The sequence below is a fragment of the Barbus barbus genome (assembly GCF_936440315.1).
Source record: "Barbus barbus genome assembly, chromosome: 39".
Taxonomy (NCBI): domain Eukaryota; kingdom Metazoa; phylum Chordata; class Actinopteri; order Cypriniformes; family Cyprinidae; genus Barbus; species Barbus barbus.
This window is the reverse complement of record NC_136717.1, coordinates 220,246-245,923: the sequence shown is the minus strand read 5'-3', so window position 1 is coordinate 245,923 and position 25,678 is coordinate 220,246. Positions and strand designations below refer to the sequence as shown.

The 25,678-nt window shown below is 40.4% G+C and overlaps 1 protein-coding gene across 1 annotated transcript; it reads left to right on the top strand.

The window, feature by feature from the left end:
• The first annotated feature begins 771 nt into the window (after nucleotides 1–771).
• LOC306858245 (uncharacterized protein) lies at nucleotides 772–13,477 on the top strand. Its single transcript, XM_079398678.1, has 3 exons — nucleotides 772–819; nucleotides 3,270–3,458; nucleotides 11,685–13,477. The coding sequence occupies exons 2-3, from the start codon at nucleotides 3,302–3,304 to the stop codon at nucleotides 12,947–12,949; spliced, it is 1,422 nt and encodes a 473-aa protein (XP_079254804.1). The 5' UTR covers nucleotides 772–819; nucleotides 3,270–3,301; the 3' UTR covers nucleotides 12,950–13,477.
• Nucleotides 13,478–25,678: the final 12,201 nt, after the last annotated feature.

Genomic DNA, 25,678 nt, shown 5'->3' with positions numbered 1-25,678 from the left:
TGCCCACAGCGAACGGTCCCAGGAGGACGCATGTTAAGCATTCATTAAGTGAAAAGAAACCAAAAAAAGGAGTTTTCCTGGGCCTCGTTTATGAAATGTTGCTCAGAAAAGCATGTTTATAAATATGAATGTTGCTGGGGATTTTAGTGTATTTATAGATGAGGGCCTTATATACGGCAGATGTGTTACTTTTCCCTATGCATCTGTTATTCCATAGAGGAGTAAAATTATGTTTGATTTCATGTTTGTGAATCTGGGAGCTTAAGAGATCAGTAATTATCAGTAATTAACAATGTAATTACCATTACTTCCCCACTGAGACAGTTAAAAAAAAAATCAATTGTTATATATCAATATAATCCTTTACAGTCACAGTCACTTAATATAATGCACTTTAACAAAACAGAGTTGCTCTCGAGATGAAATAAGATTTATCATGATGGGGATACAGTTGTAGCCAGATCTTTCTGCAACCACAAACTTCATTTTTAACCACATATTCTTAATGAGTTTGAAATATTATACAGTTCTTTCCAGCCCTGTGTAATATGAAGAACTAGATACCTTATTCATGATTGAGAATATCACAAACGTTCAGTAATTATATTTTACATTATTATAATTTTTATTATATTATTTATTATTATTATTTTATATTATAATTATATTTTGAAATAAGCCAACTTTTGATAGCTTTGTGAATCTGTGGTTGAGACAAATCTGATCATTTGATGTGTTTTCTGTGAACCATTTCGTCTGAACAGGACTTTTATTGTGGTGTGGCGGTGTGACGTCATAAGGCTGCGCGATTCTGCTCAGGTTCGTGTTTTTAATCCTTTGCAGTGTTTAAATCAACAAAACCAGTTCATACATTTAGATAGAGAACTCAGAAATGGAATAAATATCTTTGAGTGTAACGTTATTATGTGTCTAATCACATTAATGGACATTTTTTTAATAAGTTAAGCGCCTCCAAACGCGAGTGACAGAAAAGTCACGAGTCACTCCCTTACTAGTGCGCTGACTACTGAACTAGTGCGTTAACTCCCTTACTAGTGCGCTAACTCCCTTACTAGTGCGCGGACTACTGAACTAGTGCGCTAACTCCCTTACTAGTGCGCTAACTCCCTTACTAGTGCGCTGACTACTGAACTAGTGCGTTAACTCCCTTACTAGTGCGCTAACTCCCTTACTAATGCGCTGACTACTGAACTAGTGCGTTAACTCCCTTACTAGTGCGCTAACTCCCTTACTAGTGCGCGGACTACTGAACTAGTGCGCTAACTCCCTTACTAGTGCGCTAACTCCCTTACTAGTGCGCGGACTACTGAACTAGTGCGCTAACTCCCTTACTAGTGCGCCGACTACTGAACTAGTGCGCTAACTCCCTTACTAGTGCGCTGACTACTGAACTAGTGCGCTGACTCCCTTACTAGTGCGCTGACTACTGAACTAGTGCACTGACTCCCTTACTAGTGCGCTGACTACTGAACTAGTTCGCTGACTCCTGAACTAGTGCGCTGACTCCTGAACTAGTGCGCTGACTGCTGAACTAGTGCGCTGACTGCTGAACTTATGTGCTGACTCCTGAACTAGTGCGCTGATTCCTGAACTAGTGCGCTGACTCCTGAACTAGTGCGCTGACTACTGAACTTATGTGCTGACTCCTGAACTAGTGCGCTGACTCCTGAACTAGTGCGCTGACTGCTGAACTAGTGCGCTGACTGCTGAACTTATGTGCTGACTCCTGAACTAGTGCGCTGATTCCTGAACTAGTGCGCTGACTCCTGAACTAGTGCGCTGACTACTGAACTTATGTGCTGACTCCTGAACTAGTGCGCTGACTCCTGAACTAGTGCGCTGACTCCTGAACTAGTGCGCTGACTCCTGAACTAGTGCGCTGACTCCTGAACTAGTGCGCTGACTCCTGAACTAGTGCGCTGACTGCTGAACTAGTGCGCTGACTGCTGAACTTATGTGCTGACTCCTGAACTAGTGCGCTGATTCCTGAACTAGTGCGCTGACTCCTGAACTAGTGCGCTGACTACTGAACTAGTGCGCTGACTCCTGAACTAGTGCGCTGACTTCTGAACTAGTGCGCTGACTACTGAACTAGTGCGCTGACTCCTGAACTAGTGCGCTGACTCCTGAACTAGTGCGCTGACTGCTGGACTAGTGCGCTGACTTCTGAACTAGTGCGCTGACTCCTGAACTAGTGCGCTGACTCCTGAACTAGTGCGCTGACTGCTGAACTAGTGCGCTGACTCCTGAACTTGAACTAGTGCGCCGACTGCTGAACTAGTGCGCTGACTCCTGAACTAGTGCGCTGACTCCTGAACTAGTGCGCTGACTCCTGAACTAGTGCGCTGACTCCTGAACTAGTGCGCTGACTCCTGAACTAGTGCGCTGACTGCTGAACTAGTGCGCTGACTGCTGAACTTATGTGCTGACTCCTGAACTAGTGCGCTGACTCCTGAACTAGTGCGCTGACTCCTGAACTAGTGCGCTGACTCCTGAACTAGTGCGCTGACTGCTGAACTAGTGCGCTGACTGCTGAACTTATGTGCTGACTCCTGAACTAGTGCGCTGACTGCTGAACTAGTGCGCTGACTGCTGAACTTATGTGCTGACTCCTGAACTAGTGCGCTGACTCCTGAACTAGTGCGCTGACTCCTGAACTAGTGCGCTGACTCCTGAACTAGTGCGCTGACTGCTGAACTAGTGCGCTGACTGCTGAACTTATGTGCTGACTCGTGAACTAGTGCGCTGACTCCTGAACTAGTGCGCTGACTGCTGGACTAGTGCGCTGACTTCTGAACTTGTGTGCTGACTACTGAACTAGTGTGTTGACTCCTGAACTAGTGCGCTGACTGCTGGACTAGTGCGCTGACTTCTGAACTTGTGCGCTGACTCCTGAACTAGTGCGCTGACTTCTGAACTAGTGCGCTGACTCCTGAACTAGTGCGCTGACTCCTGAACTAGTGCGCTGACTGCTGGACTAGTGCGCTGACTTCTGAACTTGTGTGCTGACTCCTGAACTAGTGCGCTGACTGCTGGACTAGTGCGCTGACTTCTGAACTAGGGAGCTCACTACTGAACTAGCGGCTGACTTCTGAACTAGTGCGCTGACTCCTGAACTAGCGGCTGACTACTGAACTAGTGCGCTGACTCCTGAACTAGTGCGCTGACTACTGAACTAGTGTGCTGACTACTGAACTAGGGAGCTGATTGAGATCTGTCTGTTAATTATTCTCATCTTAAACACACAGAAAAACTCCTGCTGAAGCACACGGTTATAAAGATGGCGTTTATTAAAGTAGAGAGTGAAGACCTGAAGATTGAAGAAGATTTCAAACAAGAAGATACTGAAGAACAACAAACAGAGATGATGTATATTATAGAGGAGAGTGGAGACGTGAAGAATGAAGTCAAACATGAAGATACTGAGACACAAACAGGTTGGTTTCTTCGGTCATTCATTTCTTTATTTCTGTTTTACAGAGCCATGGTGGTGGAAACATTATAAGTCAATGATTTTGCGTTTTCCCGAGAAAATTTGCACTCGATCGGAAACCATTTCAGTTCTTTGCAAACTTGTACAAGGCATACTAACCAAAACACCTTTACTCCTGAAAAAATAATGACATTTAAACTGAAATAAGACTTGACAAAACTGTTCTCCTTTTGAGAAGGAAATGCAGTTTTTATGTTTGTCACCTTTTTGTGTGGTTCATTCAGTTTATTTGTGTGGCACATTTAAAAACAACACGAGTTAGCCAAATCAACACTTTCAGCATAAACACCAAACCAAACTACACCATTAAACCAGAAGACAAACAATCATCTGTTAGCTCAGTATATCTCCAGAGGACAGGTGCAGCAACAGAGAAAGCATGGTTCTCTTTAGATTAGATTCGGCAACCTTTAAAATACATTTAATGTTTGCGTTGACCTTGTCTGATAAACCTGAAGAAGAAAATCTGAAACATATTTAGAAGCTAGTCCATGCAAGGCCTTAAAAACAAACATTAAAAGCTTAAATTGCAGATTAACTGGGAGCCAATGCAGTGGGCTAGCACTGGGAAAACACCGACCTGCTTCTGGCTTCCTGTTCAAAGACTAGCTGCTGAAGGCAGTTCATCAGCACAAGAGCAAGACCCAGACAGAAATTACAATATGAAACAATCTGAATAAAAACTACAGCTCCCAAAATGCATCTACACTGAGCAACAGTCACTGTTCACACCGTTATCAGCTGCTCTTCATGCATTCAGGCAACAGAGCAAGTGTGATTAAAAGATGTGTAACAAATTATGAAAATGCCTCCAACATTCGAGATATGTTCCTGATTTACATGTTTATTATATACGATATAAAAATCAATGTCATGTGAACAAGACTCCTGTCTCCCTGAATAGCCTATTACCACTGTTGCAAATCTTTGTCTTGTACAGCAGTTAAATAAAGTTTAAGTTACTAATGTTTTAGACACAATACTGTCTATTGTTGCTTTATTTCACCAACACAAATAGCTTCAAACAAAGCGAACGCTGAACTGTTTCAAGCAACTGTTTTTTACTGAAAGAATCTCCATTTTGAAGACTGAATAAATTACTTGCCTCCACCTACTGGCGGTTTTATTTTCATATTTAAAATTGTTGTTTTCATGTTTCATATTTCTACATTCCAATTTTTATTTAAACATTATAACATTATCTACTTTTGAGCTGCATTAAACTATGTATATATTATGCTGTCACTCGATTAACATTTTTTATCATAATTAATCACACCCTTATCATGAAATTAAGCATACACCATTTATCTTGTTTTGAATGCTAGGATTTAGTTGTTAATGGACAGTGTTAAAATAAAGAAATGCATGAAGCAAATGCAGAAGCAAATGAATCCCCTCTCCAGTTCAGACGTCTGAAATTATTACTCCAATATGCAATTTAAGACAAATTTACACAATCCAGTCTTCCCCATAATATATGCATCTATATCAGGGCTGTCAAAGTTCCTGGAGGGCCACAGCCCTGCAGAGTTTTGTTCCAACCCTGCTCCAACATACAAACCATGTAGTTCTCAATTGAGCTTGAAGGACTTGATTAGCTGGATCAGGTGTGTTTAATTAGGGTTGCATCTAAACTCTGCAGGGCGCCGACCCTTCAGGTATTGCATTTGACACCCTTGATCTATATGAAACCAGACCTAGCTCTATATTAGTCCTTTTGGAATGCGCATTAGACCACATTTAGAAAACTTTGGTATATATTTTGACAACCTAAACTAGAAGCTCCTTTGTCCCGTTCCACCTTGGAGTATGGAAAATTTATATACCAATTTGGAGTTGACCTGTTTTTGACATAAGCCTTTTTCCCAATCATAATCCTATATACGCTGATGCGTCAAAAATGGATAACCATGTATCTGCAGCATTAATAAACTGTCATTATGCTTATGACTTTCGGATCCTAGACTACTGTTCCATCTTTACAGCAGGAGCCCGAGTTCTATTACTTGCTGTAGATCATATTGAAGATGCAAAAGAAAGAAACTCTATAGTGTTCACTGACTCAATATACTGTTTACAAGCACTGGAATCTTTGGAAACAAATCATCTGATAATTGTTGGCATATTTATCAAAGGAAATCAGTTGCAGTGGCTCAATTATGATATTGTTTTATTGGGTCCAGGACATATTGAAACAACATGGCGGCGCACACAGACGCAGCGGCTTCTCTCTGTCCCGACAGAACAGTGTTATCGTGTTTTTTGTCTTGTAAGTTGCAATGTTTTTGTACATCTTCATCACGTTTACCTGTCTTTAAGCGTGCATACAATCGTGAGTTTCTGCTCGATGTCGGCAGAATCACATTTTTAGAGTTAAACTCCGCGCACGCCGAAGAGCTGCAGGACCTCGGTCTCAGGTCCACATCACTGTCCTGCTAATGCCTGCATACAGACTGCTCGTTAAAGTCATCAAACCAATACACAAACAGATACAAGTGTGGCCGGAAGGTTCGTCAGAGGCAAGACTGTTTTGACACCACTGACTGGAATAAGTTTAAACAGGCTGCCACACGCAACAACACTACAGACCTCCAAGAGTACTCAGAGACTGTCACTGCCTACATCACCAAATGCATTGATGATGTAACAGTCACAAAGTCCATCACTGTCCGGGCCAACCAGAAGCCGTGGCTGACAGGGGAGGTCTACAGACTTCTGAAGGCTCGGAACGCTGCCTTTAGAGCTGGAGATGAGGAGGGCCTGAAGACAGCTAGGACCAACCTTTCTCCGTGGCATCAGAGAGGCCAAGAGACAGTACTCCAGGAGGATAGCCCATCGTTTCAGCGACAGCAGAGACACGCGGAGCCTGTGGCAGGGGATACAGACCATTACGGACTACAAGCCCCCACCACAGACCTGTGACAGCACCATCCCCCTGCTGAACGAGCTGAATGCCTTCTTTGCTCGCTCTCTTTGCTCCTCCTGGCGACCAGGTGATGACGCTGTCCCTGGACAGTGTGAGGAGATCCCTCAGCAGGATCAATTCACGCAAAGCTCCGGGTCCTGACAACATTCCTGGGCATGTACTGAGAGACTGTGCAGTGGAACTCACTGATGTCTTCACAAACATTTTCAACATCTCGCTAAATCAGGCCGTTGTCCCCACATGCTTCAAAGCTACCACCATCATTCCAGTCCCGAAGAAGTCATCTCCATCCTGCTTCAATGACTACCGTCCAATAGCACTCACTCCTATTCTCATAAAGTGCTTTGAACGGCTAGTTATGCACCACATCAAGTCTGCCCCCCCCCTCCCTGGACCCCTTCCAGTTTGCATATAGGTCCAACCGCTCGACCGTTGATGCCATCGCCACTGCCCTCCACCCAGCCCTCACACATCTGGACAAAAAAGACTCATACGTCAGGATGCTGTTCATAGACTTCAGCATTCAACACAATCATCCCTCAACAGCTCACTCACAAACTGGTCCAGCTGGGGCTCAACACCTCTCTGTGCAACTGGCTGTTGGACTTCCTGACCGGGAGACCTCAGGCAGTACGGGTCGGCAGTAACACATCCAGCACCATCACACTGAACACTGGGGCCCCCCCAAGGATGTGTGCTGAGCCCCCTGCTCTTCACTCTGCTGACCCACAACTGCAAACCGTCACACAACTCCAACCTTTTCATTAAGTTTGCGGATGACACGACTGTGGTGGGTCTCATTAGCAACAGAAATGAGACAAACTACAGGAGCGAGGTGAGCCGCCTGGCCGGGTGGTGCAGTGACAACAATCTATCTCTGAATGTGGAGAAGACGAAGGAGATTGTTGTTGACTTCAGGAGAGTACACACTCAGCATGCCCCTCTGACCATCAACGGTGCGACTGTGGAGAGAGTGAGCAGCACCAAGTTCCTGGGTGTGCACATCACTGAGGACCTCTCCTGGACTAACAACACTGTAGCACTGGCCAAGAAAGCACAGCAGCGTCTCTACTTCCTCCACAAACTCAGAAGAGCCAGAGCCCCGGCCCCCATCATGTACACCTTCTACAGAGGCACCATCGAGAGCATCCTAACTAGCTGCATCACTGTGTGGTATGGCGCTTGCAACGCATCCTGCCGCAAGTCACTTCAACGCATAGTGAGAGCAGCTGAGAAGATCGTTGGTGTCTCTCTCCCCTTCCTCCAGGACATCTACAGCACCCGTCTCACCCGCAAAGCCCTCCACATTGCAGGCGATCCCACCCACCCGACACACAGCTTCTTCAGTCTGCTGCCATCAGGGAGGAGACTGCGGAGTCTCCAGGCGAGGACCAGCAGACTGAAGGACAGCTTCATACATCAGGCTGTCAGGAAGCTGAACTCCCTCCCGTCCCTGCCCCCCCTCCCCACTTTTACCTCATACAACACTGAACTCTGATACTACGACCCCCCCCCCCCCCCCCTCCAGCTTCCCACATCCCCAGGACCTTACACCCCCCCCCCCCATCCATTTAAAAACTGTGACCAGCACCTGTCACTTGTGCAGCATTGGACTGATCACTACTTCATCGAGCATTGACTGCAAACTACCTCTTCGGATAGTCTGATAAAAAGACTATTCTCTTGTCACTTTAACAGACTGATAAGCTCTTCTTGCACTACACATATCTGCACAGTTTTGTTTTATTTAACTGGTTTGCACTCTATCTGCCATGTGCCTTGTGCCACTTTATCTATGTCTTTCTTTATTTTTCTACAATGTCCTCATTGTATATCTGTATAGCTGTTTGTACATATGTTTAAACTGTATTTATCTGTATTTGAACGTCTACTGTCAGTGTCTTAAATGTTAACTGTATGCACCAAGGGTCTGAGAGTAACGCAATTTCAGTTCTCTGTATGTATGTGCTGTACATGTGGAAGAATTGACAATAAAGGAGACTTGACTGATAGTGGAATTATTGGAAATGAACACGCTGCAAAACAAACCCTTACAGAAAATGTAAATGAATGCCAAATCCCACCTTCTGATGTGAAGCCAGTAAACAGATTTTATTGGAGAAATGGCAAGTGGAAATGTCCAAGTAACAAACTTTTTGAAATAAATTCTGTTCTAGGAACAAGATAATTATTATTTTAAATCTAGGCATGACCAAGTTGTGTATACAAGGTGTCTTATTGGACATACTATATTAAATCATGGAAATTTACGGTCACGCGTGGACAAGCACCACACGTGACCGCACTCGTCTCCTTCGCTCTGGTTAAATAGCAAAAGTGAAGTGAATAGAAAGATGACTGCTCTGGTTGTTAAAGAACACAGCAGGAGCGCTATCTGTAGGGATCTATGATCTCCGCGATGCAGAGAACGCCACGGAATCCAGTCATAAACACGGAATTTACAGTTTAACGCGGAATGTCACGGAATTTGTCAAAGTTTGGATGAATTAATCAAAAGTAGGTAATTACACTTAAATCAAATCGCGATATGGACTAGTATCTGTAAATATTAAGCTGCAAAAGTGGATTTAAATATGAATCCTGCATGTTTTGCGCGTCTCTGTGTGAATGTGCTGCACGTGCGGTTGTGTTTACTAATGTGGCGCTCGCGGTGATTTCAGCGTCTGCCGTCTCAATGAGGACATAAATACATCAACAATATCTCCAGAACTGATCTGAAAGCACTTTACCAGCATTTTACCATTTAATTTGAGTAAAACTAGCGTCATATCATACACACACAGAACTTTAAAAGTATTCACGGCAACCCGTCAAAATAAAAGTTCGGTTTAACTTAGCCTATTAAAGACCGTGTGCCAGAAATAGGCTATATTACTATTATTTAGTAGAATGTACATAATACTACTACTTACTACTACTGTTCATTTTTTTTAAAAGACATAATCACAAAATATTTTAATTATTTTAATAGTAAATCCCCTTCATTTGCCAAAAATGTAAATGTTTAATTTTCATTAATTCAAATATAAATTAATAAAAATTGTTTGTATGCATTCAAATAATAGACATGCTAAAACACAGAATTTGGTAACAATAAAACATAAGGAGAGAAAAAAATAAAACATTTCATACGGCCCTAAACGTGTCATTTTTGTTACACTTTTAATAAATTAAATGTTAAATTGTATAATTTTCATGATTTTAATGAATTAGACATGCTTTTAGATTAATAGCATTTAATTTGACCATTAAAAGTCCAGAAAAATTCAAACGGAAAAAAACGGAATCCAGAAAAATTTAAATGGAAAAAATTTAATGTAGAAAAAAATAAAACTGAATTTGGGGAAAATAAAAGGGATTTCATAGGGCCCTATATCTTGAAATATTTTGGTTATGAAGCAAATGAGAATATCAACAAATAGAACTTTGGATTTTAATTAGTACATGTATTAGTAAACGTTAGTTTCAATTAACATTTAACTAAGATTAATAAAAGATTAATAAATAAATCAACGAATGCAGTACCTCAAGACATTTTTTTGTTCATGTAAAATATACCGCATGTTCTCGACTTGTTACGTTTATCTTTAAATTAAAAAAATTACCCCCTTAATATCGTGGCAGTTTTTTTCTCCGTGGTATCGAAAATGGTATCGAATATCGATATTTTTCAAGGTATCGTATCGAAGTTAGAAATTCCAGTATCGTGACAACACTAATTTGGGATGCGTCCTAAAGAAAGTTAATTGGGCTGTCTAATGCTGTTTCATGCATTCTGACTTATTTACACTGCTAAAGAGTTGGATTCTTATGCTAAACATGACCAAAGTTTCAAAAAGTTGTTTTTTTCTCGAGTATTGCCCTGTATTACATCATAAAGGCCGGAATTCCTTGTCCATCAACGTGCTGGGTTAAGCCAGGCTCACACTACAGGATTTTTGGCTGGATTTTGCTGTCGCGGACAGATTTCCACAGTCTGCGACAAAACCCGCGGATCATGAACAAATCGGTGCTCGTTGGTTGCCGAAGCTCGTTAAGTATGAGCAGGTCAGCAACATGATCCAAACCTGTCTCGAGCTATCACAGACGCTACGATATTTTCAAACCTGTTTGATATTATCGCCACTTGATATTATCATCCACCTTGCCATTGTGTAACTAATCCAGCCAATCACAGTGCAGATGGTATAAACCAGGGGTGCCCAACCCTGTTCCTGGCGATCGACTGTCCTGCAAAGTTTAGCTCCAACTCTAATCAAACACACCTGCTTTTAATTTTCACGCGATCCTGAAGACCTTAATTATTGCTTCAGGTGTGTTTGATTAGAGCTAAACTTTTCAGGATAATCGATCGCCAGGAACAGGGTTGGGTACCCTTGGTATAAACAGTCTTATCATGCATCCTTCTGAACAGAAACGAAAAGCCACAAATTAATCAAATCAACTAACTAGAAATAAATTGAACAAATTCATAGATTGTGTATATAATACCATGTTTCATTGTACTGTTTAATTACTTCCAACTCTTTCTGCAGTACTGACAGTCCTTGTTGTCCACGTCTTTCAAGCCATTGTTTCTGCCATATTCTCTTTTGTAGTGGTTTCTTCTTCTTTTCAGATAAAATAACTGCACAGATCAATTGAAGGGCCAGTTGATCGTCCATGCTTGAAGATATGGCCTATAATCGCTGTAATTTCTAACAAGAATTTATGTGAGAAAACTTATTTTTGTTGATGGTCGGGAACGCCTCTTCACTGAATGCTTTGTAGTGTGTGCACCTCGTCAGCGTTGTGTTGTGTAGTACACATGCAGCTATGACAAGATGACGACAGATGAGAAGAAATCTTGTTGCATAGTGTGAGCAACACAGTGATTTAGCTAGTCTTTCAATTGTGTAGTGTGAGCTTGCCATTACGGAAATCTTTAGCAGCTCCACCCATGGCATGCCTCCAGGAGCTCGACTGTTTTTGGAAACAAGGGGTACAGCTGTATGATAAATCTGATAAAACTAAAGACTCTTCGGCGATATGAAGGATGCAATACTACTCTGTAGGTCCACAATATTACCTTGAGATTGGCAGAAACCGTATGTGTTATGTCCCCTTTAAAAGTAAAGGGTATACAGAAGAGGTTCTGAGATTACAGGACTAAATGTTTTTATGTCTGTTCCTTTGTGCCATTAAACTGGTGTTAACATGTTTTTGTTTTTTTTACCTTAGACCTGATGGCACTGAAAGAAGAGAGTCAAGAACTGAATGAAATGGAAGAGAAAAACTTAATGACTGGTGAAGCATCTTTTTGTAACTCACAGACTGATAAAACAGAAACCAGAAACATTAAAGTTCAGATGAGTGTTCACACTGGAGAGATCCCTTTCACCTGTCAACACTGTGGAAAGAGTTTCAGTCGAAAAGACAGCCTTAGAGTCCACTTGAAAATCCACACTGGAGAGAAGCCTTACTCCTGCAAACTGTGTGGAAAGAGTTTCTTACTAAAAGGAAATCTTAAGACTCACATGCGAGTTCACACTGGAGAGAAGCCATTCATATGCTCTCAGTGTGGAAAGAGTTTTAAACAGAAAAGAGACCTTAATACCCACATGATAAATCACACTGGAGAGAAACCTTTCTCCTGCAAAGAGTGTGGGAAGAGCTTCATGCAAAAAGAAAATCTTAAGACTCACATGAGAGTTCACACTGGAGAGGATCCATTTGTTTGTGATCAGTGTGGAAAGAGCTTCAGATGTAGAGAATACCTTAATCATCACATGAGGATTCACTCAGGAGAAGAATGTTTTATATGTCATCAGTGTGAAAGGAGTTTCACAGACAGGAGTCACCTTGAGAATCATGTAAAACTTCACATCGGGGAGAAGCCTTACATGTGCCATCAATGTGGAATGAGTTTCACAAACAGAGCGAAGCTGGAGGATCACATGAGAGTGCACACCGGAGAGAAGCCTTTCACCTGCAAACTGTGTGGAAAGAGCTTCACGGTTAAAAGAGATCTTCATATTCACATGCGGCTTCACACTGGAGAGCAGCCTTACAAGTGTCATCAGTGTGAACAGAGCTTCTTAGAGAGGAATCACCTTGAGAATCATGTAAAAGTTCACATCGGAGAGAAGCCTTTCTTGTGTCCTCACTGTGGAAAGGGTTTCACATACAGAGTAAACCTTGAGTATCACATAAGAATTCACTCTGGAGAGAAGCCCTTCACCTGCCCTCAGTGTGGAAGGAGCTTCACGGTTAAAGGAAACCTTAAGCTGCACATGAGAGTTCACACTGGAGAGAAGCCTTACAAGTGTGTTCAGTGTGAAAAGAGCTTCACAATTCAAGGAAATCTTAAGATTCACATGCGAATTCACACTGGAGAGAAGCCTTACAAGTGTGTTCAGTGTGACATGAGTTTCCCATATCACATAAGCCTGAAACAGCATTTGCAAACTCATTCTGGAAAGAATTCATCATTTTCCTTAGAGTGACAAGGTTTAGAAAAAGGAGTAATTTCAGCAATCATCTGTGCATTCACTGGAGAAAGTCAGTTTAATTGTGATCAATGCAATAAAAACATTGCTTATACGTGCATATGCAAAGTCATGTAAATGTGAGAGCTTGTGTTAAACTGTATAACAATAGAAAATGTATATCTGTTTGAAACCAAGACACATTTCAGCTGAATGTGAGCTTCATCGGATTGTCCACCTGATGATCACTTTTATTTGTATTATAGTTTGTTATATGCTACATCTCTTTATACTTTTTTTTTCTTTTGAAACATGTTTACTGCAGTGAGAACACCCAACCATCTTCTTTGCTATACTTTCAAATTTTAAGCGGTTGAGGTAGACACCCTTTTATTTAGATTATATAGAGGTGTTGCTCATTGTCATATATGTTGGTCAGCTTTTCTGCGATGTCTTTGTGGGGTGTTTTAAATATACTGTAAAGAGGGGCATTTCCAGTGAAAAAGCACCATAAACTGGGACTGTTCCTGAAAGTACTCTTCACACAAAAACGCTTCTGAATTGATTTAAAGGGTTACTCCCGTACATTTTACATTTATGCATTTAGCAGACGCTTTTATCCAAAGCGACTTACATTGAATTCAAGTTACAGTTTTTACATTTTATCAGCTCCTGCTTTCCCTGGGAGTCGAACCCATGACCTTGGCGTTGCTAGCATCATGCTCTACTATTTGAGCTACAGGAAAGCCGTACAAACTGAAATGTTACCATTCTTCTCCCCCGAGTTACATTTTCCGCCATTTAGAGAGTATTTGACGTAATCAGCGGTTTTTTTACGGAAAGCACATGAACGGAATCTGCGTGTTAAGCGTTGTTTACGCGTAGGGGAAAGCGTGCATATGCGTTGTGATATAGAGGGCTGCATTGGGATTGGGACCCGCCGGGTCCCGCGGGACCCAACGCAAATCTCGCGGGAGCGGGCGGTTTGAACTTTGCTGCGGGCGGGAATGGGCGGCTAAAAAAAAACACTGCGGGATCGGGAGGTAACCTAGCGACATGATGTCATTGTCAACAAAATCAAAGTACTTGAAGTCTAAAGAAACGCGCGGTAGCCTAAGCGTTTTAGATGTCCCCGATAGCCCAGGCTATATTCATCTTCCCTACCAGTGCGTCAGAATACATGCAGGTCAGGGAAAGGAACAAACATGAATCTCTTTAATAATAGCAATACAATACTTTTTTTTTTTTTTCCTGCGGGACGGGAGAAGACACAAAATCAATGCATCTCTATTATCGTGCGGGAATAAATTCTCAGAGTTTTGCGGGCGCGGGCGGGAGTGGACATACATATTGCGGGTGCGGGCGGGAGTGTAACACACACGTTGCGGGAGCGGGCGGTAATGGTCAGAAATTCGGCGGGCGCGGGCGGGAGCGGGATGAAGAAAACAGTCCCGCGCAGGGCTCTATTGTGATACTCTCTAATATGGCGGAAGACGTTACTCGAGGGAGAAGAATGGTTGAGTAAATTGTTATTTTTGTTTTCTTTGCGCAAAAAAGAAGTATTCTCGTAGCGTTACAAAACTGAAGCTGAGACACCGATGTCTTTACTACGTTTCTGGACCTGGGAACATTTAAGTTGCGTTGCTGTCAATGGAGGGTCAATGGTAGCTCTCAGATTCCATCAAAAACATCTTAATTTGTGTTCCGAAGATGAACGAAGGTCTTACAGGTTTGGAACGATGTGAGGGTGAGTAATTAATGACAGAATTTTCATTTTGGGGTGAACTAACTCTTTAACACATCCGGCTCAGATAACCAGCTCGTTAGAAGAGAGCTACGTGCATGAACTGTGTTCCGATTGTCAGACGTGATAAGATATACATATGAAATGTGCAGAGCGGGGAGGGCGTGTGGACTGTAATTGGAAACCATTGATGTAGTCTATTGTAGTAATTTAATGTTGTCTCTGGTTTTCTGCTCTTTGAGCATATGTGCGTTCAGGTGGTGGCTTTGGACGGCGATTGCAGGGAGGGTGGGACGTTCGCTTTCAGTGTTATCAGGCTAAAGTTAGCATTTTCAGACATCTCCTACTGCACCTTTAAACCGTCCACTGTTTTTCAGAAAAAATCCTCCTGGGCCTGCAGATTCTTTGGTTTTCCAGCACCTGCATATATGAATCCTTTAAAACAGGGGTTCCCAAACTTTTCCATTCCACGACCCACCTAGACAAGTAGTCAAAATTGGCCTGAAGCCTGGCCCTAGAGGCGTAAAAATCAAAATAAACATTTGAATTTTCCGGTGTATGCAATCTCATGCAGAACACAGCGCAGTGAAGTGAGCAAGCATCTTCTCATTAATAATGCGGAGAAACATTTTAATAATGAACCATGGCTCTGAGACCCTCACTGTTATTACAACTCGTGCGCGCCCGCGCTTCAAAACACACAACGCATGTTTTAAATCCTGGCCTTTGCGTTTCGAAAATCGCACTGAGCAATATCGCAATTCGTAATTAATCTTTGTATATCGTCCCGCTCCAGGAACTGTGTGTGTGTCATTTAGCTGCCGCCAAGTGGCTTTGTGCGACCCACAGATTGAAAACCGCTGCTTCACAACACTGACTGTATGGTTTTGAGATCCATCTTTTCATGCGGAGGACAATCGATGGATTCACACATAACTATTGAAAATGGTGAAAACGTTCACTGATTCTCAAGAATAAAACGCAATGCTTTAAGAGCTAAAGGATGGAAACTTTGTGATAAGGATAAGAAAAAATATCCTGTTTAGAAAGTTTAAATTATTGTAGCAACTGAACATATTAAACAAATTTCTTTGTTTAACAAATAATCCAGCAAAAAACACATTATTTTCCACATACTGTACATTATTGTTGCTCCTCTGTGCCCCGCCTTTCTGAGACACGTCGATTTCTACAAAGCTCATCGTTCTGAGAACATTTAGTCATTTGGCAGACGCTTTGGCCAATGCTCTGATTGGCCAGCTATCCAGTGCGCTGTGATTGGCCGAATACCTCAAGCGTGAGACGGAAATGTTACACCCCTCACCGTATTGCGATGCCATGTCCCGGTGCGACGACACAAAAACAATAAAACCCACTATAAACCAGGCATTTGTTGCATCCAGTGGGGACATAATTACGGATTATAATGATTTATACCGTCTTTTTACACGTCGCGTTGCATCGTGCCATATAAACATTACCATGTCTGCATTTGATAAAAAGTAGTTGCAAATGTTGTACAAAAAAAAATCAACGCAACACTTTGTTTTCCTACCAAATCATATGTAATATCTAATCATTATAAATATTTAAAGTCTGCATGAAATCTAAATTTTCAATATTTATATTGTTAGCGCACATTTCTAGCTTTAAAGTGAAGTTAATCCACTGGACAAAAAATGTTTGTCTTGGTAATCTTTAATCAAAATGTGATCCTTTGCTTTTGCTCTGGAATGGCTTTCCTTCTCTGATATCATCAGTCTGATGGTTTGGGCCATGGCTTGGGTAGAATATACTTAACCACACACCTCCAACCGTTAGTTTGCAGCGAGTGAGAGATGACAGGAAGAAAGAATAAAACCCTGCTCTCTATTCAGTATGCTATTTCAGTAGGAAATATTTCACCATACTGAAATCGCAGCAGCGTCCGGTTCAAGTGGACTTTAACTTGCACTGGAAAGGTTTCTGTGACTTCTCGCAAGATCTTGGCAAAAAGTCTCACGATTTATTTCCAGAACATAATGCAATGATGGGATACACCAAGCCAGGGTTTCACAAAGTGGGGTTCACGAACCCCTGGGGGTTTGTGAGGAAATTGCAGGGGGTTCGTGAGTTGGTACAAGGTTAGGGTGACCACCCGTCCCGCTTTGCGTTGTAGGCCTAGCTCATAGCATTTTCACCCCTTGTCTCGCACGTCGCATATTGAGAAATCTGTTCAATCTGTTGATTTTTAATTGTCATATTAAGAAAACGTACATACTCTCTTTTGCCGTTTTAAGAAATCTTTTTATTCATTCTTTTTGCGGCCTAGTTTTCGCGCAAAGGACGTGCGGACCTCATCAAGTGAGCACCACCAAAGGAAATGGTTGAGCGCACACAGAAAAACACGATATTCTACATTCATTTTAACCAAGTAAAAATCTATACAACTTTCTTCTTATTTTAGTAGTTTGTTTGAGGCGGTTTCTATGGCGTTATTTTAATGACGAATGTCCAGAGCGCATTAATGCGAGACAAATCTCTACCCTCTTCACTCTCACACAAAACGGACGCGCGTTCTCTCGCTTGCTTCTGCACGCTCAGAAACATAAAGAAGCACATATGACAACAGATGTAACGCAGTATTTACATAGCATAACATACATAGTCTCAAAACCACATCTACTGTCCCACAACAGATCTATTGTCAGGTGGTCACCCTATACGTGGTATGCCTACGAGTGTATACCGTTAGTGAATTAATAAAAATACATTAAAACGTTTTGCAAAGAAATGTTACAGGTTTATACAAATGTCATATAAATGTAAAATGTTAACTGTATAAAAATCTCTTTTTGGGAAACCCTTTATTAAAAAAAATATTGTGGAAAAAATTGTATTCATTATAAATTACAGTAATATGAATTTTTTTATAATTTGTTGAGTGCAATAATAATATCTATGTAAATATTATTGAAACTTTAAAACTGATGAAAAATAAATGTTTTTAAAATTAAACATGCAAATGTGCCATTCAATTATTAAAATATTTATAAATAAAAATGGGGTTCGGCTGACAAAAAAGTTTGCAAATCCCTGCACTTGAATACCGCTCTGGAGTGTGTTTAGTGTGTGTTAAGGGCACTGCATTTAGGCGTTTTTAAGACCTGGGACAGTCTTGTACATGCGCTCTCAAGAGGCCTAGATGGCAAGTCATCATTTATTAATATTTGCATTTTTCACAAGGAATCATTTTTTTCATCTCCAAGTGGTTGGTGTCGCAATGTAGCATTTGTTCCTTTACAGAAACTGCTATGTATTAATATTGTAGCTAGCAACACCAGTCGGAGCTGTTAATAGCTCATGTGTCTCATCTGGGTTTTCTGATAACTTTGATAGAATGCGAGAGCTTTCATAATAGGTTGCTTTAGTTCTTTCCCCGCCAGCGTTTTAGAAAAAAGTTGCAGCCACTGCCAGCGTTTTTGCTGATTTTCACTAAAATTGCATGGCCCCCAGAATATTTTGTTTTATGAACATGCAATACATAAAAATAATGATCAGACCCTCTACTTTAAAAAAAAAAAAGTTTTTTATCATGCTTGAATGTAGGTAGGTTTCATAAAAAAAGCAACATTTTGAGCAAAAAGCTGAGAAAATCAAATACTCCATCTGGATCATATTCAGTAATATTATCAAAGCAAAGTTGCAGTAGATGGCTTCCATCAGTCTCCCAAAGCTTCACAGGCCTTTAACACTTTCTGGATCCACATTTCACTCTGAAACATTAGACAGCTTTCATTTATATGTGGTTAGTGTTGATGATCGCATTATTTTTCATATGCATATGTTTACATATGAGATTACTGTGTCTTCCTCGCTTGTGTTTTTGATCGAGTGATTCTAGACTCATTCAGGAGATGCGTAATAGCGCCCCCTAGCGTATAACACTAAACAAATTCAGTGTTTGGCAGGGAAAGAGTTAATCAGTGGTGGCTTTCCAACACCTCCAGGACCAGATATGAACACATGAAATGGATCTGGGTTTTCACCTTGTACTTCGGCTAGAGACCATTGCTGCACTTTATAAAAGATCTGTAACTGTTTCTCATTCAAAGAACTCAGCAAACCCATCACATCTTTCTTTGTCATAGATGGGCTGTTTTCTAATGTGGAAGCACCAATATTTGGTAACAGATCGGGTATGACATCTTTCTTTTTCTATTGGTTGTTGTTTTTTACTCTCCAGACATTCTAAGTGCTCAAGTTCTGCTTCTGGACAGATTTGGGCCCAAGCATCTTCCCATAAGCTCCATGTAGTTCTGAGTCCTCTTGAGCTCTTTGAATAGTCTCTGCTTCTTTTTCAAACTTGCCATGTTTATGTCCATTTTTACTGACTCAAGGTTATCATGATAAATGGTTGCAAATGCAGTGTCATGAAAATCTTTATAGGAAGTGAAATTTGGTGGTTTCAATTGGCTTTGCAAAAAATGAAGCAAATATCATTTTTTTATGGGTGAAAAACGAGCATATTATACAACTGCAAAGTCTGTACGAGTTCCTTTTCTCAAAAAGCCCATATAATTTTCCAGTCTTACTCTGTCTGAGCTTGACGTTTCAGATTTGGACAGAACTCTGACGCAAAGGCAGCTAAGCAGTTTTGGTTTTGGACTTGCTCTGTATCGGTCTGTGATGCTTTTCATCCATATTTCATCATTCAGCTTTTTTATTTATGGTATTTAAAGGTAAACTCATTTGAATTGTATTGATACCAGTTGGAGTAAAACACTCTTTCCTTGATCGTTCTCTTAGTTTCATATTACTCAAACATTAATAAACACTCTCCCGAGCTGAGACCTGTCTAGTATGTAGAAAAACACTTCTAAGCTTTCTTAAAGCTTGTTTTGCATCCATATTGTCTTGTTCTTTCTTCTTTGGAAATATAGGACATTACATACACTATGCAAGAGTAAGCATCAAAAACAAACTGTATGTCCACGATTGAATGGCAAAAGAGCTTCATTTTACTGATTCACCTAAACATCACTTGGCTTTCTCTTCAACACAACATTTGTTTTCTGTCATTTTACTTTTGATAGAGTCAAAGACAGCATCACTTCTCAGCAAACATTCTCTTACTTTTTTATAATAGTTTCAGCTAATTCTTTTGATATCTGCTTACAGTTATTTGCCTTTTTGCTTTTACTTTCTCATTTTTCATCATCTGTTCCTTTTTCATTCTCATCTATTTCGGTGTTTCTTGTAATGAAAGTATATTTGAATCAAAGTGAATCTTTGTCAGCATTTCTGAGGTAATTTTAGTTTTATTACTCATGTCATAGCGCTTCCTCATAGCAACAGATACATTAGAGCAGGGCTTTTCAACCTTTTAGGACATGCACCCATAAAAAAGCAGCACTGGCCTGATCGTTAAGATAGTTTTGGGGGCCTGAAACCCACCTAAAAATGGTTTAGAACCACCCCTGGTATAGCGTGCGTAATTATACTGAAACATAAAAATATAACCAGTTTACCTGATGCAATGTGATGGCTGAGCCTGTGTCTAAGAGAACAACATGCCAATCCGTGGTTGGATTTCTGACACGACTAACCATAAATCATCTTACACTTTCAAAAAGCGTGACTGATACTCGAGCCAACTCTGTCGACTAACAGCGGGAATCAGATTGCCCCCTAGTGGATGGCTAAAGATGTACATGTGACATGTGCTGGCGTGCCCCACAGGTTGAAAACTTGATTGAGCTCAGACACACATTGTCCATAAAAGATGTTATCAAGGTTTTGGGCAAAACATCCATCTGCATTTAAAATTCTGTTGTTTAAATACCTAGACAATGTTAATTTTTCATGTTGTGAATCATGAACTGTAGCTGTTCCTTTAGGGAGGAGAACTGAAGACATTTGGCTTCATTAGTTTCATCTTAACATTCTCACTGGATTACTGCCTTCTGCTGGAGCAAGTGGCATAATGCCATCACAATGTTATTTTACATTGTAATGTTAACATTAATACATTATAATGTTTTTTGTTTTTTTTGCATAATTCAAATACAAAAATTGTAAACTATTTTTATTATACCCTATATTACATTATAACCTATAAAAACATTACCTAGTGCAGCACTGCATATAAGCATGATAACGTAACCAAATCTAATGCACTGGAAGATGTTATTCCTCCTTCATAGTGCTAATATGTCAAATTTTCACCAACAATTTTAATTTAACATTTCAAATCTTATAAATTACGCTGTATATCCACAATTTATTAAACTGCACTTTCCAATGAATGCTCAAATTACTCGCCATATTAGAGTTTACAGTGGCATGTCTTCAAAACTTTACTCATGGCATACAAACACAAAATTAGTGTCTTTCTAGACACATTTATTTCCAACAAGAAATCAAACACAAAATGTACATGCTATACAAGCCCCTCCCTTGTTTTTCTTGGCGTCTCTATGAGCGCACACTCTCTCTCTCTCTCTCTACCTGTTTGCTGTTTGAGAGAAGCTGATTAATAGCAGATATAAGATGCCAACGAGGAGAGTAAGGAGAGACGACAGATGCTTGTGGACTAGCCAGCAAACAGCGTCTTTGACGTTTGTCAGTGTGATTAATACTAACTATCATCTCTTTGACAAACAAAACATATATACATCGAAATATCAATACCTCCTACATTCAAGTCTTATTAAATGAAACAATCAGCATGTTCAAGAAACTCAATATTAATAACATTACCACTTTTAAGCCACAGCTGTCATGACTAAACCCAAAACCTTTTTTTAAACTTGTGCGTTAAAAATGGTGATACTGAATTGAAATACTGTTCACTTTCACTTCGTAAGACACAATGTGTGATCAAAAGCCACAAGTACACATTTTGTTACCTAATATACTCTTTAATTCTGAAAATGATACTGATAGAGCACTTCAGTTATATGAATAACATTCTACTAAAAAACACACATTTAACAACATATTTTTCTTTTTCAGTGAACTGCACCAATAACATTCTAAAATCAATATGGCCAGTACTCTTATACCGCTTCTGACTTCCAGGTTTGTCCAACACATTCTCACGTTTAGTTGGCGCAGACTGATCCAGCAAATGATTGCTTTCAGTTTGTGCACATTCATCAAACCTGAGTCCTCCCCTTCATCCGCTACAGATGGCTCATCTGCGGTCTTCCCAGACAGACCTGCCACCTCTGCGATCTCTGTAACACAGGTACAGTTCTCCACCAAACTCCCTGGGACACAGATCCCTGATCTCGTACGACAGACCCTTCAGCGATGTTCCCACAGCTGAAGCTTGATGCGCTCCGTGTGATCTGCTATATAGCAGCTCTGTGTTTCTGCTGCTGCTACCCTTATTCCTGCGGTTTCATTGGCAGAACTGACAGGACTACCTCGACTTTCACAGCAGCCATCTACAACACACCAAACATATCTTTAATCTCATGACACACAAACACAAAAAACACTATAATCACGTTCCACAAAAAAAGACATAACCTAACTTCTTAATAGATATGCAACAGGGTCCCCTTAAAAATCCTTAAAAAGGACAAAAACATTTGAATTTTGAAATTTAAGGCTATGAAAAATCTTATTTTTACTTATGAGAAGTCTTAATTTTTTAATGGAAACTTATACGTAGGCATATCTAAATACTTTATGAAATTAAATCTATCTAATTAACGTTGATGATTTTGTAATTAAAATTATTTTTGGTTTGTTCGTTCACGTGACAATTTGTGGCGTTTACAACAGCGTTACGTACTGTCTCCAGTGCGCAAATACAAGAGAGAAGGAGACCAGGGGGCTGTTCCATAAAAGACGCTAAGAAAAGCGGGGATTAAAGTCCAAAACCTGACTTGAAATAACCTAACAAATCAATCGGGACTAAAGCGGTTCCATAAACGGCAATTCAAGTTCACGCAATCTGACTAATGCTATCCAGGTTCAGTGAGTCAGGATAATGTGACGTACTCGCTTATTCTGAAGCAGCCCTTAATGTCGATCATGGATCAAATCGATCCACCATAGCAAACAGCGAATATTTGTGCTGTTTAACGCATTTGAAACATTGTGTTTTCCTCAGTGCATAACTGATACGTCACAGGTATATTTTTTACATCTGTAAATGTCAGAAAGCCATGCAAATATATCCATTTAGCTGTCAGGAGTGGGCGGGGCTTATGCGAGAGAACGAGCGCTGCGGCGCGCATGCGCGCTACACAGACGGAGCAGAATAGAATACTAGCGCAAGAATTCTGAATAAAATATACATTCTGCTAAAATATTTGTTGTTGGACATTAAATGTGACACAGAATTTTACTACATATAAGTGTATTTGTATGATAGCAGCAACTGTTAATCACTAGCTCAAATGAGTTAAATGTGTGTTCCTCTTATCAGTTCAAATGTACTCTGATTTCTATTATAAATTTACATTTTTAATTCAGTGATTTTAACTTTTGATTGTGTTTTTATGCTTTAATGCTTTAAAGAGCCATTTTAGATTGTAATGTTTTAATGTTCTAATAACCATAAAAGGTACAGCTGTCATAAATTCAGAGAGAAAGGCTGCATGGCTAGAAACTGCTGATCAACTGCATGCACAAGTAGCAACTATGTTAAAATGTCCTTCGCCTACATTTTGGGCACAATACATTAAATACAGTTGGTTGTAGCCTATTTTTTATTTATTTGACTATTTAAGGTGTATTTTCTGTATACTTTTATTTTTGAACCGATAATAAATTAAACTGACTGTATGTGAGAGAGTCAGTGGTAATATGATGCGTTCCTATTGGTCAGAGTTAGAGGAGCGCAGCTTAGCCTGACAGTTAGCCTGCTCCGGACCAGGTTAGTTTGCCAGCATAAGTTGCCGGGGTAACTGAGTTTGAACTTTTTTAAGTTTGATTTATGAAACCGAATCTACCAAAAATAAGCCTGACTAACCGAAATAAGCCTGGCTTATACTCTAATCTTGGTTTATGGAACAGCCCCCAGATGGGCAGAGTTTAATGTGATTTGGCTCCAAGATGCCAAGAGAGAGCTCTGTGAACTGAACTAACGAGCTGATGATCTCAATCAGGTGTGTTAAATAATCGAAGACAGGCCTAGACCTGAGAACCACTGAGGCTATCCACACACACTGGACTCTGTAGATACTAGGTCATGAATTCTGTGTTGCAAGTGCAATCTAACTCACTTCATGGAAATCTTTTCTCAGAGCCTTCTCTGATGCTTCATCAAGCAGGACATCCTTCTGTTTCTGTGTCGAAGCTTGCCAGGACTCACATTTCTTGCTAGTTATAAATGTATTTTTTAGGATTCAGCTTGTTCATATACTTTTTAATATTTTGCACGTGTTTCTTCTTTTGTCAGGGAACATCAGGGAGTCCAAGCAGAGTAGCTGAGCTTCATTGAAGACTGTAGGAATGCTCTTGCAAACTTCTGCAAGAAGATTCTGGATAAGTACCACGTGGTCCGAAACATGACGTGTCTGGACACAAGTAGATTGTACTGTGAGCCAGATTTGTGCCTGCAGAGATTAAAGGGCCTCATCCAGAGGTTTGTACAGGATAAGCAGTTGTCAACAGCTGCTAAATAATACTTAAGAATAAAAAATTACTGGTCAAATCAAAGTATGTTTTATTTCTTACAGGCACTATTTTATTAATCTATTTAAAACAGTCCATGTACAAATGCAAATGATTTATTATACTTAATTGACTTGCACAATGAGCAGAATTTGTCACTTCCAGTTTGTAAGACAACATTCAGAGCTGGCTCTGCCTCTTTTGTTCATGACACCAGAATCGTGCACTGATTGTGCTGCTTACAGGCTTATATCTGATTGGTCGATTTTTACCAAACAGTAAAAATGGTTACTGCACACTAGAGCTGTTTCTATCGTTTCTAGAGCTGTTTCTAGAGCTGTTTCTAGAGCTGTTTCTATAGGATTCAAATTAAGTTTATGCGCAAAACTGGAATATCGCATGAAACATTTGCAAATGTAGCACCATTTCCATCCAATGATTTAAAGAGAACAAAATCGGCCATTCCTGATAAACTGGCACTAAATATCACTAAGAAAACTAGGAGAAGCCACTGAATATAATAATTTTCATATATGATAAATTACTTGTGCTTCAGCGCTAGCAGACGAAACGCAATAAATGCTGTCATCGCCTTCGGAGGCAGATGCCTGTTATTTGGGAACGCAGTCATGTAAGAAAATTATACAGAAATACTTTGATGATAGACTTTGCTCAGGCATTTCAGAACGACCAAAACCAGATATAGATGCTGCGAGCGAGATCGGTCCACTGGCTACTCAGGTTTGTCGTCCAATAGTGCAAAGTCACATGACTTTTTCGATGCGCATGGAGGAATTTATTCAGTAAATGTGTTTCACAAGCATTTTTCTTATTGGAAAAAACTGTATCCTACTCAGTTGTACAATAAGATTTTTATGCGCATTTTTAGAATTTATGTGCAACTTCCGTTTCCATCCAGCATTTTTTTTTTTCATTTGTGATATCCCAAAATGTGCATAAAAATAGGTGGATGGAAACATAGCTTATGTGCTGTTATTGGCTGGGGATGACATACACGTTGTATTGAAACATTCATAAAACATGTAGAACTCTAGAAACAAGAAAATACAGACAGAGGCAGGGTTTTTGGAGATGCAGACAATATAGTCTGCATGCTGTTTCCAAAAGAACTGAATTCTTAACACTTTCAATGTGTTTGGTATTTTGCATTAGAGTAAGGCCCAATGTGTAAGCACCTGCCAGCTCTGACTTTCCTTTGTTGAATACAGGTGATGTGATTGCACAGCAGTTTGAGATGTTCCTCTTCAGTGAGGCAAGCTTCGAGGACTTCAGTCCCACTGAACCAGACTCCAGAGTCGACATGTTTCTGCATCAGCACCTCATCACCTGAGTCGTGGGGTTGTGTGAAAAAGCTGCTGATTCTCTCT

Excerpts from the sequence above, each read along its gene's own strand:
- LOC306858245 (XM_079398678.1), top strand. The coding sequence starts at position 3,302 with ATGGCGTTTATTAAAGTAGAGAGTGAAGACCTGAAGATTGAAGAAGAT. Across the intron at positions 3,459-11,684 it reads AGATACTGAGACACAAACAG|ACCTGATGGCACTGAAAGAA; the intron begins GTTGGTTTCTTC and ends TTTTTACCTTAG.